The sequence below is a fragment of the Lolium perenne genome, chromosome 1, assembly GCF_019359855.2.
Source record: "Lolium perenne isolate Kyuss_39 chromosome 1, Kyuss_2.0, whole genome shotgun sequence".
NCBI lineage: Eukaryota > Viridiplantae > Streptophyta > Magnoliopsida > Poales > Poaceae > Lolium > Lolium perenne.
In genome coordinates, this window is record NC_067244.2 from 201048307 (window position 1) to 201070121 (window position 21815).

General features: G+C 46.4%; 1 protein-coding gene across 1 annotated transcript; it reads right to left on the reverse strand.

Annotated features, from left to right (window-relative positions):
- Window positions 1–307: 307 nt before the first annotated feature.
- LOC127319143 (U-box domain-containing protein 16-like) lies at window positions 308–2722 on the reverse strand. The gene has a single exon (XM_051349360.2). It carries the CDS (start codon window positions 2633–2635, stop codon window positions 587–589), a length of 2049 nt encoding a protein of 682 aa, XP_051205320.1. The 5' UTR covers window positions 2636–2722; the 3' UTR covers window positions 308–586.
- Between the last annotated feature and the right edge of the window lie 19093 nt (window positions 2723–21815).

The following is a 21815-nucleotide window of genomic DNA, read 5'->3' on the forward strand; positions in this document are numbered from 1 at the left end:
GCCCAAAAGCCGGTGCAGGCTAGCTGGAAATGCGCACTGCTCACTCCTCATCCACCATTTCCAGCCGCGCGACATATTCGTCGCCCTCTATCCTGCACTCCTCGCCTCGAGGTTTCTTCTTCATCTTCTTTGAACGGACGGGAACGGCTGGGAAAGGCCGGCACCGCGACAACCACTCACGGACGCAGTGGTGCCATCGATTACCCAATCATTGCGATCCGCAAGACGCGTTCCGTTCTGTCAGTGTCGAGTATAGTATGCGAGCACAGCTGACACCGTTGCCGCGTTCAACACGACCAACCAAGAATGAGCATCACAAATTCATAATCTTTTGTACAGCAATTTCATTCGTATTTCTGCAGTGTTACAAGATTAACCAACTAAAAAACGAAGCAAAGAATGTTGTGTGTATGCACAGTTGATCAAATTACTCTGTGTATTGTGTCCCATTTGGGATAATAAAGAATCGTGGCAGCCTACAACTACAAGCCAATCAACAAATTTTTTACAAGGAAGGAATTTCTACCCTGTTTTTTTGGGGGATTTTGAGTTACTCCTACGGATCATCAGTGTAGCGGAACCGAATTCACGCCGCCGCCACGGCCCGCGGCGACACGGTGGTGGAGGTGAGGCATTCCCTGTCCTGCACCACGTTGGCGGCCGCGAAGCGCCGGCAAGCCCTGCCGAGCGACGCCGCCTTCCGCCGCGCGCGCTCGGAGCCGGAGCCCATCAGCTCCCAGATGGCCCACTCCACCCCGGACACCGCCAGCACCTGCGTCACCGCGGCGGCCCCCGCGCGCCGGCACAGCAGCACCAGCGCCGCCGCCGCGCACTCCCGCGACCACTCGGTCCCGCGCCGCATCTCGGCGACGAGCCTGGCCACGGCGCCGTCGATCTTCACGATCGCGTCGGCGCCTCCTCTCTTCGCGAGCGACGCCAGAACGGCCGTTGCGCTCTCCTCCTCGCCGACCGCCGACAGCGCCGCCTCGGCGGCGCCCGCGCCGACAAGCCTCCCCACGTTCTCCCGCTCCGCCGACAGGCACAGCAGCGCGGCGAGCGCGTCCTTCTTCGTGCTGGCCGGGCCGGTGCGCACGAGCTGCACCACCTCCTCCACCACCCGCGGGTTCCGGCCCAGCCGGCGGCGGTACGTGTGCACCGCCGCCAGGCTCAGCACGGTGGCGGCCGCGTTCTCCTTGGCGCGCCAGGTGGCGCCGGAACCCATCACCTCGCAGAGCGCCGCGACGGCGCCGTCCGCGTGCATGATGCGCTTCTTGTTGGCCTCCAGGATGGACAGGTTCAGCACCGCCGTGACCGCGTTGAGCTGCAGCGCGGCGTCGTTGGAGGTGAGCAGCGGGACCAGGAGCGGGACGGCGCCGGCCTCCCCGATGAAGGCGCGGCTGCCGGAGCCGCCGGACTTGGCCAGCTGCCGGAGCTCGTGCACCACGCGGTTGTCGGACCCCGGGGAGAAGGATGCGGAGAGCTTCTTCACCAGGAACGACGCCGTCATGCGCGCCGCCTCGACGGCGGCCTTGTTCGACGCCACCGGTGGCGCCGGCTCGGGTTTGCCGGGCTTGCCGGTCTCGCCGTTGACTTCCATGGGGACGGCGTTCTCGCGGCACCACCGGGAGATCAGGTTCTTGAGGGCCTTGTTGGGGACGAGCGAAAGGTTGGTGAGGACTTGGCCGGTTTTGGGGCAGGTGGACTTGCCGGCCCCGAACCACCGCGTGATGGACTCGCGGTCGTAGGTTTGCCCGCTGGAGGACACCACCGGGTCGCGCATCAGGTCGAGCGAGATGGGGCAGCGGAAGTCCTGCGGGGGCGCCGGAGGCTCGGCGGCGTCGTCGGAGTCAAGATCCACATCCACCTTGGAGTCGAGCGGCCGCGGCGTGGCGGCGCTGAAGAGGACGCACTTGGCGTAACGGAGCAGACCGACGAGGGCGATCATGGCGGAGGTCCAGCGCTCGGCGACGCGCTCCCCGATCTCCCGCTCCAAGGTCTCGATCTCCTCGCTGCATCCGGCGGGGTCGTTGATGGCCACCTCCTCGAGGATGGCCTCCAACCTCTCCCTCCCAGGAACGATCTCGCGTTCCACCTCCTGGATAAGCGCTAGCACACCGGCCTTGAGCTCCCTCTCCACCGCCGCCTCTGGCGCGGGGCGCCGGCACTGGCGGGACGCGAGCGCGAGGAGGTCGGCGACGTCGTCGGCGAGGCCGAGGTCGGCGACGGGGAGGATGTCGAGGAGCGTGGCGAGGTCGTGCTGCAGCTCGCGCACGCGGGCGGCGACCTCGTCGGACTGCAGAAGCAGGCGCATGCGGCTGCGGGCCGCGCAGTCGGCCACCACGGCCTTGAACCGCTGCAGCACGAGGAGCACCTCGCGGAGGCACAGCGAGGCCGACCGCGGGAGCGCGCCGCCCAGGAGCAGGAGGTCGTCGAAGACGGCGAGGAGGAGCCGCGCGCGGCGGGACACGGACGCGAAGACCGCGCGGAGGAACGGCGCCGGCGGGTCGGCGGCGGCCAGGTCCCGCGCCAGGCGGCGCAGGGAGCGGAGGATGTCCTGGTCGGAGGCGGAGGAGGAGTAGGAGGATGATGAAGAAGAAGTCGAAGGAGACGGCGTCGTGGTTCTTGCGTTGGCCATTGCGGCAGGCGGAAGGTAGAGGATGCGTGCAGGGTTTGTTGTCGAATTGAACTTGGATATGATTATGGATGGATTTATTGAGGTGAGATGGAGAAGAGGAGTGGGTATATATACGAGCGAGTGAGACGTGTTGGCGCGTTGAGCTGGGATTGGGGTGGAGAATTGAACCTGGACGTGGACGGAATCGTCCTGACTTTCCTGGACCTTGATGCCACGCTTACCCGAATAAGCCTTGTTTATTCTCTTCTTCGTCTAACCTTATTTTGGCTTATTTTGTAGGTGAGAATGTTTGAAGGAGGATGTGGTGAAGTGTCGACGTTGGATCAGGGGTCGTGTACGGGTGAGATGGATTGGTATTTGGTAGGGTTGGCTTGAACCGATGACTTGGCTCTGGTTCTGACAGGTGAGTTGAAGCGGCCGGTTGGTTTGATCTGATCGCGTCCTTCCGTGATCTCTGCATCTGCTGCAGGCCGGGCATACGGGTTGGAAATTGTCCGAGGACGTGATCGCAGCTGCGGGCTGCACAGTGACACGGTCCGTGCGTCTCATCCCTTTGATTGCATCTGTGTCACGACTATTTCCATCCTTTCCTACTACTCCTTGTGAATTTAAAAAAGGATGATAACAAACGTTGGAGCTGACGGTTATGTTAGATGACTCGGTGAATTCATTGTATCACGTTCTTCATTGCGTACTTTCGTTTTTCAAATAACAAAATTCATAAAACCACTACTGTTAGGTCTAGAGTTTCACAAAAACCACAAACCTGGAATTCTTTTTTTTTTATCACAAAACCACAACTGCTGGGGTCAATTGTTTTAAAGAAAAAACTTGTAATTTAATTAGTAAGTTTGACATCATTTTTTATTTATTGTACTTGGGCCCACAATAGGTGCTATGCGACAAAAGGAAGTTGTTCTCTTCTTTTTAGCAGACCAGAAAATATTCAAACCAAACAAAGTGTTTCTGTAACTTTTAACAAACAAAAGTTGAAATCTTCAGAATATGGGCCTAGGTAGTCAGAAATGTCTTGGCCTACCATGTGACACGTAACTTGTCGCCAGGTGCAAAAAAAAACCTAACTTGTCGACGTATTGTTAAGCAGATACTACATGGGTAGCTTAGATGAGGTGTAAAACTATGTCAACATTGGATGTCATGGACGAGATTTTTTTTTTTGGCGAACATGTCCTGGACGAGATTGACATAGACACGATGTACCTAAGTTCGGTCCATCGCGTTGGAGGTAAAGACCTACTCCATCCTTGATTATATTTGATGGATGTGTTTACAAGATGCCAGCGGTGTACGTTCCAAAACAAAGATGTCGGAGGTTGATGACCCACAAGTATAGGGGGTGTATCGTAGTATCTTCGATAAGTAAGAATGTCGATCCCAACGAGGAGCAGAATGTGTTGATAAGCAGTTTCGATGAAGGATTCACTGTAAATGCTCACAGACAAGTATTCAGGGGGGTTTGATGTAACAGTTGAATAAAGTACGAGTATGTAAAGTGCGAGAGTAACAATTGCAGCGAGTGGCCCAATCCTTTTTAGCACAAAGGACAAGCCGGTTTGTTTACTTATAATGACCAAACGTTCTCGAGGACACACGGGATTTTAGTCTAGTGCTTTCGCTACATACGGCTAAATAATCTTCATTGTTGTGATAAGTGTTGTGTGGGTGAACCTATGCTAATGTACCGCCCTTCCTAGGACTAATACATACTTGTGATTATACCCCTTGCAAGCATCCGCAACTACAAGAAAGTAATTAAGAAATAAATCTAACCACAGCCTTAAACTCTGAGATCCTGCGATCCCTCCTGCATCGATATACCAACGGGGGTTTAGGTTTCGTCACTCCAAGCAACCCCGCAATTGGCAAACGAATACAAGATGCATTCCCCTAGGCCCATAAATGGTGAAGTGTCATGTAGTCGACGTTCACATGACACCACTAGAAGAATAACACCACAACTTAAATATCACACCATTGAATATTACTCATCCATAGTTCACTACTAACATTTAGACTTCACCCATGTCCTCAAGAACTAAACGAACTACTCACGAGACATCATACGGAACATGATCAGAGGTGATATGATGATGAATAACAATCTGAACATAAACTTGGTTCAATGGTTTCACTCAATAGCATCAACAACAAGTAGAAATCGAGCACGGGAGAGTTTCCCCTATCAAACAATCAAGATCAAACCCAAATTGCTATGGCGGTGACGGTGTCCAGCGGTGATGACGGCGGTGATGATGGTGGAGATGATGATGATGGTGATGGCGATGATGTCCAGCTCGATGACGGTGACGATGGCGTCGATTTCCCCTCCCGAGGGAATTTCCGGTGGATTCCTCGCCCGCCGGAGAGCTCTTTTCTCTGGTGTTCTCCGCCCCGCAGAGGCGGCTGTAACTCTTCGCGAGGTACCCTCTCGTGGCTTAGGTCTTCGGGACGAAGGGTTTGGCGAAGAAAAGGAGGCGAAAGGGGTCGTGGGCCCTCCACACCACAGTGCCGGCGCGGCCAGGGCCTGGGCCGCGCCGCCCTAGGGTGTGGGCCCACCCCGGCTGCTCCCGGCTCCTCCTTCGGCTTCCTTCGTCATCTTGAAAAATAGGATTTTTGGTATAATTTCCTTCCAGTAGTTGATCTTCCAAAATATTGCTTTACGACGGTGCTTTTTCCAACAGAATCCTCGGCTCCGTGTTCGATCCTCCAATAACGATGAAACATGCAAAATAGATGAAATAACATAAGTAATGTGTCCCAATATGAAATATATCAATGAATAACAGCAAATTATGATATAAAATAGTGATGCAAATTGGACGTATCAACTCCCCCCAAGCATAGACTTCGCTTGTCCCCAAGCGAAACTGAGCTCGATAGACATGACCACATGTTTATGGAGTGAAGAGTCGATAAATAAAATACGGACAAGAAGCATCATATTCATTCACACAGGACATTATAGTAGACAACCTCTTATAACTCATATTGAAACAAGTATAGGGTAATCACAAGTAAAGGTGCATGAGAAATCATGATTGGTGATGGCAAACTTCGTTCTTGGTCAGAGAACAACTAACAGATTATATTTATCTTATTGAGCAGCGCTCTCATTTATAAGGCACAACTTGCATACTCAATCATAATGGTCTTCTCATGGTCATTGATAACTTGCAAAGCTATATTCATTCAGATAAAACTTGTACTAAACAAGGAAGAATAAAAGACATGATGTAGCAAATCACAATATTATGGTTTGATCACAACTACTCAAATGCTTGCTTGAGATGGAGGGAAATAGGTTTACTGACTCAACATAAAGTAAAAGACAGGCTCTTCGCAGAGGGAAGCAGGGATTAAATCATGTGCTAGAGCTTTTTCAGTTTTGCAATCATATAAAGAGAATAAAAGTAACATTTTGAGAAGTGTTTGTTGTTGTCAACGACTGGTAGCGGTACTCTAACCCCTTGCCGGACAACCTCCTAAGAGCGGCTCCCATATTATTTTCATTTTGTGTGGCACTCCTTCCAACCTTTCTTTCACAAACCATGGCTAACCGAATCCTCGGGTGCTCGCCAACAATCTCATACCATGAAGGAGTGCCTTTTTATTTTAGTTTTATTATGATGATGACACTCCCCCAACCTTTGCTTACACAAGCCATGGCTAACCGAATCCTTCGGGTGCCGTCCATCAATCACATACCATGGAGGAGTGTCTATTTAATTTAATTAATTTGGGACTGGGAATCCCATTGCCACTCTTTTTGCAGAATTATTGGATAAGCGGATGTAGCCACTAGTCCATTGGTGAAAGTTGCCCAACAAGATTGAAAGATAAAACACCACATACTTCCTCATGAGCTATGAAACATTAACACAAATAAGAGATACTAAGTTTTGAATTGTTTAAAGGTAGCACATGAAGTATTTACTTGTAATGGAATAAAATAACATGTAGTAGGTAGGTATGGTGGACACAAATGGCATAGGTTTGGGTTAAGGTTTGGATGCACGAGAAGTATTCCCTCTCAAGCAGTGTCTTTGGCTAGCAAGGTTAATTAGCAAGCATAAGAGTCGAGGGAAACAAACAAATATACATGTGATAGAAACAATCATGCATCTTCCTTGTAAGCACAAACAATTTTAACTTCAGAATAATAAGCTATGAGCTAACAAGAAAGACAATGAAACATATACATGTATTTCTCTTTTCTATTTAAACCTTAAAGTGTTGTTGCTATTGACCCATGCTAAGTTTGCCAAAACCAAATAGATTTATTCAATGCTCCCAAAGTGATACCAATACTAACAACAAGGTGAATCATATAGTAAAGATTGCAAACTAAAATAAGATGTGCAATATGTAAATGATAAGACTTCTCATTAATATTCCATAACGATAACTCACACCAAGGGATACATAGACAACCAACTAAAGGAGAGATACTTCCAAACGCAACCCATCTTATATGATAACTTCCCTACTCATGATATGACACTACTTGACAATAAAAGTAAAAGGTAGTGATAATGTGATACCGCGGCACTCCCCCAAGCTTGGAACAAACCAAGGGGATGCCAAAACCGATGATGAATTACTCCTTCGGCGATGGTGGTGATGAATTCCTGACAAGCTTCTCAATAAGCTCCTGAAGCTCGTCAATCCCGTGTATGAGATTGCGAATCATCTCTCGAGTTGTGCTCGACGCGGTTAAAGAGTCTGTCGATGGCGAGTCCCAGCTCTTGGAGTTATTTCCCCACTCTTCAGCTTCAGGCTCCTTCTCTCCCGCAGTGTTAGAGCGATCTATATCCCACCGGCTAGGCAATGCTGCCTTGGGAGTCCCTTCAATTTGATTATTGAAAATTAGATTGTGGAAGGGGTGATGAGTGCTCGATGGAGATGTTCTCGGAGCTAGGTAATGACGTGGAACCGCTCCTCCAAAGTGCGAATTCTTGCGCTCTTGTTTGCACTAAAAGGGTTGTCCATCACCTTGATGCTTGCGATGGTAGCACGCGGGCTTGCGCGCGAGTCTTCCTCCACCTCTTCTTCATCTTCTTCCTTGACGTCCTTGACTTCCTCTTTCCACCCAAGATCTCGATCATCTTCATCCGGAAACTCCTTGCCCTTGTTCTTGGAAACCATGGTGCTTCTAAACCGAAACAGATCCTGGCAAACAGCTCGAAACAAAACACGTCGAAAACACGATATACGGACCTCCAGGGTCCGGGGATTATATAGCAAAATTTTTCACGACAAACGGAAAGTACCGGATCGAACCAGAGTCGGAAAGGGGCGACGGGCGGCCAAACCATAGGCCGGCGCGGGCCTGTGTCAGCCGCGCCGCCCTATGGTGGCACCCCTCGTGCGTCCTTTCCACTCCGTTTCGAACTCGTAATTTCGTATATTTTCCAAAAACAGCAAAAATATTGTTCGGAAAGTAAATTGCGTACTTTTCATTACCAAGATCGTTACCTATTCAAAGTCGAGTTCTGCGACTGTCAATTTGCCCTTTGATGAAATCCTCCGGTGTTTCCACTTGAATAATATCAACATCAACATTATAGGAATCACCTGAGATATAATGCTTGAGTCTTTGTCCATTCACCACTTGCGTAGCATTGCCTTGGAGAGAGCTAATTTTGATTGCTCTGAACGATACACCTCCTCGACAACATATGGTCCTTCCCATTTCGAGAGTAATTTCCTGCAAAGAATCTCGAGACGAGACCGATACAATAGGACTTTATCCCCAATATTAAATTCTCTTTTGATAATCCTCCTATCATGCCATTTTTTAACTTTCTCTTTAAAGAGTTTAGCATTTTCATAAGCTTCACTTCTCCATTCATCTAGGGAACTCAATTGCAACAACCTCTTATCACCGGCAAGTTTAGGATCTTTATTTAATTCTCTAACAGCCCAATAAGCTTTGTGCTCTAGTTCTAAAGGTAAATGACAAGCTTTCCCATAAACCATTTTATAAGGTGACATTCCCATGGGATTTTTATAAGCAGTTCTATAAGCCCAAAGTGCATCCTTCAATTTACTAGCCCAATTCTTTCTAGTTTTATTAACGGTCTTTCCCAAAATATATTTAATCTCTCTATTTGATAATTCTACTTGACCACTAGTTTGAGGATGATAAGCGAAGCAATTCTATGATTAATACCATACCTAGCAAGAGTTTTTCTAAAACCTCCATGAATAAAATGAGAACCTCCATCGGTCATAATATATCTAGGTACTCCAAATCTAGGAAAAATAATATCTAAAAGCATTCTTAAAGAGGTCTCACCATCAGCACTTTTTGTAGGTATAGCCTCCACCCATTTAGTAACATAATCAACAAAGAACAAGTATATGAGTGTTACCTTCAAGACGGAAAAGGTCCCATGAAGTCAAATCCCCAACAATCAAACGGTTCAATAACAAGAGTATAATTCATAGGCATTTCATTGCGTCTGGAGATATTACCAACCCTTTGGCATTCATCACAAGATAAAATAAACTTTCTCGCATCTTTGAAGAGAGTTGGCCAATAAAAACCTGATTGTAGAACCTTTTGCGCGGTTCTTTCTCCGCGTGATGTCCTCCATAAGCACTACCATGACATTTACTCAATATCTCCTGTTGTTCATATTCGGGAACACATCTTCGCATAATACCATCCACTCCTTCTTTATATAAGTGTGGGTCATCCCAGAAATAATGCCTCAAATCATAAAAGAATTTCCTCCTTTGCTGAATCGAAAAGGTTGGAGGCAAGTACTTGGAAACAATAAAGTTAGCATAATCAGCATACCAAGGACCTGCCTCGCGAGCTCACCTTTATTACAGCCAATTGTTCATTTGGAAAACTATCATTAACAAGAACAGGATCATAAGCAATATTTTCCAATCTAGACAAATTATCAATAGAACAGGATTATCAGCACCTTTCCTATCTACAATATGTAAATCAAATTCTTGCAAAAGAAGTACCCATCTAATAAGCCTTGGCTTAGCATCTTTCTTTGTCATTAGGTATCTAATTGCCGCATGATCAGTATGAATAGTAACTTTTGAATCAACAATATAAGATCTAAATTTATCACAAGCAAAAACTACAGCTAATAATTCCTTTTCAGTTGTAGCATAATTTCTTTGAGCAGCATCAAGAGTTTTACTAGCATAATGAATAACATTCAGTTTTTTATCTACTCGCTGTCCAAGGACAGCGCCTACAAAGAAAATCACTAGCATCACACATAATTTCAAAGGGTAAATTCCAATCAGGGGGTTCAACTATAGGAGCAGTTGTTAAGGCTTTCTTAAGAGTTTCAAACGCTTCCTTACAATCATCATCAAAAACAAATGGTACATCTTTTTGAAGAAGATTAGTAAGAGGCTTTGAAATCTTAGAGAAATCTTTAATAAATCTCCTATAAAACCCAAAGATGACCAAGAACACTACGAATACCTTTAACATCCCTCGGATAAGGCATCTTCTCGATTGCTTCAACTTTAGCTCTATCAACTTCAATACCTCTCTCAGAAATTTTATGTCCCAATACAATTCCTTCATTAACCATAAAGTGGCATTTCTCCTAATTAAGAACAAGGTTAGTTTCTTCACATCTCTGCAAAACTTTATCAAGGTTTCGCAAGCAGCTATCAAAAGAATTCCCATAGACGGAAAAATCATCCATGAATACCTCTACAATACTTTCACAAAAACCATGAAAAATAGCAGACATGCATCTTTGAAAAGTAGCAGGAGCATTACATAAACCAAAAGGCATGCGTCTATAAGCATAAATTCCATAGGGACAGTAAAAGTGGTTTTCTCTTGATCTTTAGCTTTAACAGCAATTTGTGAAAACCAGAATAACCATCAAGAAAGCAAAAATGAGTATTTTTAGATAATCTTTCTAGCATTTGATCAATAAAGGGTAAAGGGTAATGATCTTTTTTAGTAACTTTATTAACTTTTCGAAAATCAATGCACATTCTATACCCTACAACTACTCTTTGAGGAATGAGCTCATCATTATCATTAGGCACAACAAATCATACCTCCTTTCTTGGGAACACAAAGGTGCATGTGACTAACCCATCTACTATCGGCAATAGGATATATAATACCAGCTTCAAGGAGTCGTAGTACCTCATTCCTTACCACTTCCTTCATCTTTGGAATTAGACGACGCTGAGGTTCAACAATGTGCTTTGCATCATCTTCCATATTAATAGCATGTTGGCAAATAGAAGGAGAAATCCCCTTCAAATCATCAAGAGTGTAGCCAATAGCGCCTCGATGCTTCTTCAATATTTCCAATAACCTTTCTTCCTCAATCTCTGAAAGCTTAGAACTAATAATAACAGGATATATTTTCTTATCATCAATATGAGCATATTTAAGATTATCGTGTAAAGGTTTTAAATCAAAAAACAGGATCTTCCTTTGGTGGCGGTGTTGTACCCAAATCTTCCACCGGTAAATCATGCTTGAGAATAGGTTGGCGAAGAAAAATTTCCTCAAGCTCATCTCTTTATTTCCTAAAAATTTCGCTCTCGCTATCCTCCAAATGTTGTCGCAAAGGATTATTAGGAACAAGAACAATAGATGCACATTGCTCCATTTTAATATCATTACTAGGCAAATCAGCTTTATAAGGAGTTTTAGTAAATTTAGAGAAGTTAAACTCATAAGATTCACCAGCAAATTTAGTCAAAATTTTCTCTTTCTTGCAATCTATAATAGCTCCACAAGTATTTAGAAAAGGTCTACCAAAGATAATAGGACAATAATCACTAGCATGAGAACCAAGTACCAAAAAGTCAAGCAGGATATTTAATCTTACCGCATAAAACTTCCACATCTCGAACAATACCAATTGGAGAAATAGTTTCTCTATTAGCCAGCTGAATAACCACATCAATATCTTCAAGTTCACAAGAATCAATTTCGTGCATAATCTCCGTGTAAAGCTCATACGGAATAGCACTAACACTTGCACCAATATCACATAATCCATAATAGCAATGATCACCAATTCTAACAGATAGCATAGGAACACTAGCTTGTTTGGGTTTATTAGGATGTGAAACAATATGTGAAGCATCTTCACAGAAAATAATATGGCCATCCTCCACATTTTCAGTCACAAGATCTTTAACTATTGCAACAGCAGGTTCAACTTTTATTTGTTCTTCAGGTTCTACGGTTTCTTTTCACTTTTATGAACCGCACTATTTATAACAGAGTACTCCTTCATTTTAGCAGGGAAAGGAGTTTTTTCAATATAAACCTCAGGAATAACATGATCAGCAGTTTCAACTACAACACATTTATTAATGGATGAATCAATTTTATCTTTATATGGTTCATGATACTTATCAAAGTTCTTCTTTGGCAATTCATAATGAGAGGCAAAAGCTTTAAAAAGATTTACAGCAACTTGAGAATCAAGACCATATGTAGCACTCATATTACGAAATTTATCAGTATCCATAAAAGCTTCAATGCATTTATAATCATAAATTATACGATTCTCGATCTTTGTCGTTCTCCCATCCTTCGTATTTTCTTGGATTCGATCAAGAAGGTCCCTTTTAAACTCTTCTTTGTTGCGTGTAAATGATCCAGAACAAGAAGTATCCAGCAAGGTCTTGTCTTGAAAAGAAAGTCTTGCATAGAAATTATCAATAATAACATTACCAGGAAGCTCATGAATGGGGCATTTGAGCATTAAAGACTTCAATCTCCCCCAAGCTTGGGCAATACTCTCTCCATCATGAGGCCAAAAATTATATATGCGATTCCGATCCTTATGAATTTCACTTGGAGGATAGAACTTAGAATAAAACCGGGGCACAATATCATTCCATTCAAGAGAATCCCCATTATCCAATAATTTATACCAATGCGCCGCTTTACCAGACAGCGATAAAGAGAATAGTTTCTTCCTCACTTCATCCATAGCAATACCTGCACACTTGAATAAACCGCATAATTCATGTAAGAACAATAAATGATCTCCAGGGTGGACAGTTCCATCCCCTTCATAGCGGTTATCCATAACACGTTCAATAATTTTCATAGGTATTTTATATGGTATTACTTCCTCACCTGGCGCTTCATCCACTACCGTTGCAGTAGTAGTAGATTTCCCAAATAGAAATTGAAGAGAAGATCTCTCCATAATGACTTATAGCAAGAAAGGCAGAAATAAAATCAGCACAACAAGAAAGGTTTTCCTTACCAATTCCACTTACCAATAGCGCTTCACTCCCCGGCAACGGCGCTTTAAAAATAGTCTTGATGACCCACAAGTATAGGGGTGTATCGTAGTATCTTCGATAAGTAAGAATGTCGATCCCAACGAGGAGCGAAGGTGTTGATAAGCAGTTTCGATGAAGGATTCAATTGTAAATGCTCACGAGACAAGTATTCAGGGGGGTTTGATGTAACAGTTGAATAAAGTACGAGTATGTAAAGTGCGAGAGTAACAATTGCAGCGAGTGGCCCAATCCTTTTTAGCACAAAGGACAAGCCGGTTTGTTTACTTATAATGACCAAACGTTCTCGAGGACACACGGGATTTTAGTCTAGTGCTTTCGCTACATACGGCTAAATAATCTTCATTGTTGTGATAAGTGTTGTGTGGGTGAACCTATGCTAATGTACCGCCCTTCCTAGGACTAATACATACTTGTGATTATACCCCTTGCAAGCATCCGCAACTACAAGAAAGTAATTAAGAAATAAATCTAACCACAGCCTTAAACTCTGAGATCCTGCGATCCCTCCCGCATCGATATACCAACGGGGTTTAGGTTTCTGTCACTCCGGCAACCCCGCAATTGGCAAACGAATACAAGATGCATTCCCCTAGGCCCATAAATGGTGAAGTGTCATGTAGTCGACGTTCACATGACACCACTAGAAGAATAACACCACAACTTAAATATCACACCATTGAATATTACTCATCCATAGTTCACTACTAACATTTAGACTTCACACATGTCCTCAAGAACTAAACGAACTACTCACGAGACATCATACGGAACATGATCAGAGGTGATATGATGATGAATAACAATCTGAACATAAACTTGGTTCAATGGTTTCACTCAATAGCATCAACAACAAGTAGAAATCGATACCGGGAGAGTTTCCCCTATCAAACAATCAAGATCAAACCCAAATTGCTATGGCGGTGACGGTGTCCAGCGGTGATGACGGCGGTGATGATGGTGGAGATGATGATGATGGTGATGGCGATGATGTCCAGCTCGATGACGGTGACGATGGCGTCGATTTCCCCCTCCCGGAGGGAATTTCCCCGGCGGATTCCTGCCCGCCGGAGAGCTCTTTTCTCTCTGGTGTTCTCCGCCCCGCAGAGGCGGCTGTAACTCTTCGCGAGGTACCCTCTGTGGCTTAGGTCTTCGGGACGAAGGGTTTGGCGAAGAAAAGGAGGCGAAAGGGGTCGTGGGCCCTCCACACCACAGGCCGGCGCGGCCAGGGCCTGGGCCGCGCCGCCCTAGGGTGTGGGCCCACCCTGGCTGCTCCTGGCTCCTCCTTCTGGCTTCCTTCGTCATCTTAAAAAATAGGATTTTTGGTATAATTTCCTTCGAGAGTTGATCTTCCAAAATATTGCGTTCTGACGGTGCTTTTTCCAGCAGAATCCTGGCTCCGGTGTTCGATCCTCCAATAACGATGAAACATGCAAAATAGATGAAATAACATAAGTAATGTGTCCCAATATGAAATATATCAATGAATAACAGCAAATTATGATATAAAATAGTGATGCAAATTGGACGTATCAGAGGTGTAGATGGTGGCTAAGGTGGACGAATGTGTTCCAGGGTTGCTTCCTCTCACCAAGCCTTATATAGACGATTTGGCCTAAGGTTTATATCGTATGGGCTAGCCATCCAAAATCTAAGTACACTATCCACCGTCGGGTCCTTGCCTTGGTCTTCATGTTGACCTTCCATATGCCAACTGGGCTTTTAGGTCAACCTGGGTCCTTGAGAGGCAAGTCCGTCGGAGTGGTAACTAGATTGGCCTACCCTCGTCCCGTGTAACGACTCGCTTGTCATAACACCAGGACAATTACAAAATCACGCGATAAGATAATCTAAAATAACTCACCACGAAAACTGTGGTTTTTTAATAAAGTCATTTTAGTCGTTGTTATAAGAAACCGTTGGCCTAGTAGTTGTGGTATTGTCATATTTGCTCTTTTCTAACCCTCGTGGAAGTAGAGATAAACTCGTTCTAGGTCAAAAAAAAAAGATAAACTCGTTCTTACGGGAGGCTTTTTTTTACTATTTCCTTCGTTTAATAATGTAAGACATTTTTAATATTTTAAAGTTGAAAAAATGAGTGAAAACCTGCACACTAAAACGCATGTAGTGCAATAGTGAACAGACGAAGTAATTATATGGTACTCCTAGTTGCGACTAGTGTGTGGAAAGAAAAAGGGCGCCACTAAAAAAAAACCAGCACTCCATAATCATACTAGCGACGGTGCATGATAAAAGGACGCTAACCACATACCATATATCTTCCCCATAGCCAGGTGCTAATTCCTTTTGCAAGGTGTTGGCATATGGGTGCCTTTTTCTCTGTTACGTGCGCAATGCAGCTCCATCTAGCGCCAAACTAGCCATCCTCTTTTAGCGAGTCACAGTTTGCTCACGAAGTTCACGTTCAACCGGATAGAAGCATCTAGATGAACGCACGCTCTGAGCCTGTCAGCCTGAGCGTCGCATCTTGTAAATTTGGGTCGGAAAGAATAATCGGACGACCAACGAGAACGGTGTGGGCACGAAAAGATGCACCGAAGCGGATATGCGCCGCCGTCGTTGTTGCCCGTCGAAAGTGGCATGCCGATCGAGAGCAACGGAAGGAGGCAACGTCCAACGTACGGGTACAATCACGTCGGATTGCCGGCCGGCCGGAATTAAGGGCCTGTTTGGTTCACAGCCACACTTTGCCAAGTCAAAGTTTGGTAATTTGACACGTGTTTGGTTTTTGCTACACTTTAGAGCTGCCACACTTCACTATTCATATGGCCCACTTGTCATAGAGTGAATTTTTTGCCAACTTTTACCACACTTTGTGGTTTCCAAAATCCTAGCCACACTTTTGTGGCAGCCACACTTGCCAAAGTTAGGCTTGGCAAAGTGTGGCTGGGAACCAAACAAGCCCTAACAGCCGCCAGATCGAGCCGGATTCCGCACAGTGCTGCAGCTAGCCGCGACGTCCCCGCTCGCTTACGGCACGGCAGACAGTGAGCGCTCAGTTCTCCGGCGAAAAGAAACGACCTGCCGCCCGCCCATGGAGCACGGACGTACGAGCCGCGGCCGGCAGCGGTGAATAATATTTTTCACCGAACAGGCAATAAGGCCAACTTTAACGGCCTAGGACCACGTTTCTGGGATTAAAAAGAGGCCATTGTGTGGATGCAGTGCCAGCGGATTTAACGGCGAAAATCACAAAACTATAATGGTTGTTGAATTAAATAAAAAAAACATATGTTGCATCTACAACTAAAATTATAAAAAATAAATATAAATCCATCATAAGCTTTTGGTTCTCCTCGCCGAGACTGAGGAAGACATGTGGTGGCAGCTACACATTGGCCAACGGACGAGGAGGTGACAACTGCTCAGCTGCTCACGGTGGAGGCGGCGGCGTCGACGCGGCCTCCTTCTACGAGCGATGGATGGTCTCCTTGTTGTGGGTATACTTCATAGGTATGCGAACGATATAGTCTGATTCCGGCAAGCCCGGGTGGCCTACAGATGGTGGTGGTGGTGGCATATGTTCCACTGGGCGGCTCAGTTGCTGTTGATTGAAGGTGGATGATGTCCAGCCCAGGAATAAGAAGTCGTATCCAACCCGACATGCGCAAGGAGTCGGCTCCATGAAGGCCCATGAAGGAAGCCAGATCCATGACGACAAGTTAGGAATAGGTGGATCCTTGACGTGCAGGGTAATGTAATATTTTGTAGTTAGGTAACTTGTATCCGGGTAGGACTCTCCGTAAAAATCGTAGGATCCGGACGTTATATAAGCATGATTCCGGAAGCCCTAGAGAAAGAACCACAACTCATTGTAATAGGTGTTTCAGTCACCTTTCGATGGCTCCCTTAATGTATGTGCCAGGAAGTTTCTTCTGAAGGGGGCTACTCCCTGAAAATGCCCCGCCCCTTGTTCGTTTGTCGTTGGGGATTCATTGCTCGTTCTGCGGTTATAAGTAACGTAGCCAGCCTAATTTCTAGAATAGGGCTGCGGGCAGGAGGGCTTTGTTTGTGCAATCTTGCTCGCAACACCCTCTCCTCCAGCGAACCTGCGCAAGCGCCTAGATAATTCTTGCCATCGTGCAACGTGAGTCGAAGCTGGGTAAATCGCGTACCATCCTCATGATAGCTCTCCGCCCTATGGCCCCATATTTTTCCCCCTCCGTGAGGATACCTCCTCCAGGGTATTGTCGAAGAGGCAACGACACTCCTCGAGGCTAATCCACTTGGCCTCCTCCTCTGTCAGCTAGACCTCAATCGGCTCGTAATCGAGGTCATCCTTGTTCTTCGGCGGTTCTTCGAAGGGCCCGACCTAGTAGTATGCCTCCGATGCAAATGACGGTGCCCACGGGGGGGCTCGACGTAGTTTGTCGCCGCCCTGAGGTAATGCAACTAGCTGGTATCGCCAGGGCACCCTCGTGGGGAAGACAAAGCTAGGCCACTCCTCCGGCTGCGCTTACTCTTCCTTCATGGCCACCGGCAGCGGCGCCTGGGTGCGGGTGGTTCCGCGTCCTCCTCCGTCTGTGCCTTGTGGTCCACGTCCTCGCCATCGAGGGTTTCGAGGTGCGCCTCATCCCTGCACGCCGCTCCTCATGCTCGGCCTCGAACCACCTCACCCAGAGCGACGAGTCAACGTATACGGGGTCTCGCCTCAGATCGGGCAGCTGGTACGCGGCCGCTGACGCAGGATCTCCTGGTGACGAGCAGGGTCGCATGCGAGGATGGTGGGCACCGGCGCCGCGCCTGGTTGAGGTGCCACCCATGTCATGTGGTAAGTGAATACGGCAAGCTGTTAAGCCTCAGTTTTGGTCTCCACTGACCGTGATTAGACAGAATACATGTGTATACATGTGGCCGTCGAAATGGCACAAAGTAACCGCGCGTACAATAGCGTGTGATTCTCCCAGAAAGGTGGGGAATTACGACGAGTCAGTGGCTGGCCGGTCGTGCAAACAAACGAGCATGCCATAAACGTTATTTTAACCCGCACGGCAGCACCGTCCCGGAGCAGCAGTAAAATATTTGCGCTTAAGTAGGTAGCCTTTTGACTTGATCCGATCCGATCATGACGTAAAGCTCGCCAGGCCGTGTCACCACGTGGCGGCAGCCGCGGCGTGTTTTGACCGTGGTTAGCGACGGCCGGCGAGCGGTAAGCTCCAGCTAATCCACCCAGCGATCCAGCGAGAGAGAGCTTGATAGGCACGTCGTGGAGACAGCGACGGTGGAGGTGGAGGGAGGCGCCGAAGGTTTGCCGCCGCGGCGAGGTAAAGTGAAGTCGTCGGCCGAGCCGACACAAGTGCGTCACGGCTGCGGCTTCTTTTCTTCCACGGGAAGGCTGGGTTTTACTTGTTTACACGTATGAGGATGACGATTCGTATGTCGACCGCCGCAATACGGTCTCGACGGCGACGGCCGGGGCGGCGTACGTGCGTGCGCGATGATCCACAAGAAGCGTACACGTGGCCCGCAAGTGAACGAGGCATACTGAGGTCTAAATACTAAAATTGGCTAATATAACTTTATTTCGATATGGATATATCATTTCCATGTCCAATTTTGTCTCAAAATTCAATACCATTTTTGCATTTGTTCTTTCGTAAAAGAGATCAAGATATGTACCATATCTATTTCCATAGACGCCCGGATTCTGATATTACCACTTCTGTTTTTTATTTCTCGCATAAAACCTAGCAATGGGATAGTTGAACAAACTACGATCTACATCTTCAACTGCCCGCAACTAGGCCACTTTCTAGTCGCAAGTTGAGGATCAGATTGAGTTTGACCCCTGAAACAAAGCCAGAGGAAGTTACTATTAACTTTGATAGGACAAGTAGCCTCCCACATATCCAACATCCTCGCATACCTAGGACCAGGATTACCGATGAAATTATACAAGGATTTGACTGAGAAACTTCCATTCTTTTTCTGATTCCCAACACACAACATCTTCGCTCTTGTTAAGAGTGACAATGTTTACCAAATCACAAAGGTCAGACCATTCCTGCACATACGAAAATGATCTATAGAAACAAAGGTTCACACCCCCCCCCCCCCCCTTACATCATGGACAGTGCCCTCTTGTTGCTCACAACATTCAAGAAAGAAACGTTGGCAACAAAACTTTTAACGGATAAAACCCTAATCAGGCATCAATCCAGAATAAGGTTTTCTTACCGTTAGCCACTTTATAACTCGAAACCTAGGACACTCGTACACTTTGAGATTGAAAAAAACCACCTGAGCCCATGTATCTTTTTTTCTTAACACTTGGCAACTTAAATCAGAGGCAGCACTCTCCAGTTTAAAAAACCACTTGCTCAATAATAAAATATTCCTGATTCTTGTATCTGCAAAACCAAGGTTGTTGGCTTACAAAACCTATCTCACTTAACCATAGGGCACTTCCTCCTACCTCCAACCCCTTCCCAGAAGAATATGGCTCTATCCATGTTCACTTTGTAATGGATCCCCTCATTCAACAAGTAGAAACTCATGGTAAAGGTTGGGATGTTATCTAGACAGGAGTTAATCAAGATAAATCTAGCCCCAGAGGAATCCAAAGAACTAAAACCATTATCCAGATTTGATTCCACTTTCTTATGCACAAAAGCTAAATCTTTCATCAACATTTTGTTAAGACTAATGGCAAGCCTAAATACCTCAAAGGGAAAGCACCAACTGTGCAATAGAACATGTTAGCAATGCTTTATTTCACATTTGGACTAAATTAAATAGAATCCCCGACACTTATTATGAATCGGAGGAACATACTTTGGTTTTGTATAAATGGAGGATCCAAACAGAGCCTAGTTGTTGGTTTCGTTCGAAAATAGTAGTAGTGGTCTTTTCTTCCTGCTTGCATGCGTGCATTGCTTTGGAAAATAAAGGACGTGTTTGGTAGCCTGGCCTCGCCTTGGCTCGCATCGGGCCAGCCATTTTCGGCCCGTTTGGTTACCTGGCCTCGCCCGCGTTGTTACAGGAACCGGTTCTGAAAGAACCTCGGGCCAGGCCCTGGAGGAACGCTCGGATCGACCATTTATAGCAAGTCACCCCCGTTTCCGCAAAACTCGAGAACGCCGCGTTCCCGCAGAGCCACCGTAGGAGATGGCGCGAGCTGCCGTGGGACACGAAATCTCGGCGGGATGAATTCGGTCACCACGCTTGAAATTTCGCCACCGTATATACGGGCGGCTCTCTCATCGCCAAATACAAATCCCCCATTTCCCCCCATTTCGAGCTCATCCACCCTTCCTGATCTAGCGACATGTCCAACTCTTCCTCACCTGCACGGTTGGCGAGGCTTGCTGCAGCGACGGTGGCTGTGGCGGCGGCTACTGGCCGTGAATGGTCGTCTTCTTCCTCTGCATCGATGACTTTGGTTGTGGTGAGCTTCTGCAAACCCTAGCCTTAAATCTAGATCTTTTGGGTACACTGTGGGGATCTGAACGAATCCATTGTAGGCCATTCCTTCGTTGTTGGTCGAGGTTGTCCAGGTTTCATCTGACTCTACCACGGGGACAGTTGTCGCCGTTGCATCTGACTCTTCCACTGGGACGGTGGTGCTACCTGCGTCTTCGCTAGGGTCCCCTGCTTTCCCGACGTCGGTGTTGCGTGTGGCTCCTCTGACTGTAAGGTCGCGCTTTCTTTTCTTGTTCTTCATTGATGTGGTAGTGCTTAAGGATGTGGATGTGGTAGTGGTAGTTCATTGATGTGGTAGTGCTTAAGGATGTGGATGTGGTAGTGGTAGTTCATTGATCTGGTAGTGTTTGTCATTCGGCGATCATACCATTGGGCTCCCCTGATCTTTCTGCTCCTACTGTCAATGCTGAGCAATGTCTAATTTCAAGAAAAACCAGCCATGGTTTGGAAACCTGAGCTTTCAGAGTTTGTGCTCGTGCATAGCGGCGACTGTTTCAAAATGGGATTCAAAGAGCAGCAGATGAAGAAGGTAGCTCCTGATGTTCTTCCATTCACTGGCATACATGTGACTACTCTTCAGCTGTACAACCACATCAGAAACTGGAGGACCAAGTGGAGCGTCATACTGAAGATGAAAACCGATCGCATTCTGGATTGGAGTGAAGATGGTTGCTGCTTCTATGCTGCTGATGAAGATACGACGGACGAGTACATTCAGATAGTAATCCTAATTGAGTTCCTTCATAGATCTGTATGTGAATATCGTCTGCACTAACAGTTGTTCCTAGTGGATTGCAGCGCAACCCAAGGCATCATCAGTACGTCGGGACCATGATCACGAACTATACTCAGATGAAGACGATCTTCACGTCCCGGTTTGTCTATTGGGCGCAGCTGTTCCAACCTAATTTTCTGGTCAGGCTGTCGACTTCATTGCAGACAACGAAGAAGAGTATGCCGAGTACCATAAGCTGCAACCAGCGAGAGGAGGAGCTGGCTTAGGACTGGCTTCGCAACCAGTTTCCTGCTTAGTGCTTCTGCATCCTTGTTCATGATCTGCTGATTTTGTGAGGTGGTCTCGTATCCCTCCATTAACTAGGACTTGTTTGAACCTGATTCCCGGTATGTAACATTGAACTTGTACGAGGTGGTATATACTAACCCCTCGTGTGATGAACATGTGATGCATCATGAAGTATAGTTGCTTTGCTCGTGATGCTTCACTCATTAAGTAGTTGTTGTGTATTACCAACATCTTTTGATGAACTGAATCTGTTGAATGTGTTGTAGTTCAGTTAGTAGTACTGGGTACCCTCACCACTCTAAAGGAAGGGTTACCACAGCATGCTCCTATCTGCAACCAAACAGGGTGTGGGCTGCACGAGCAGAGAAGAAAGTAGTCTGTGCGAGCACCCAAACAATGGGGCCTGAC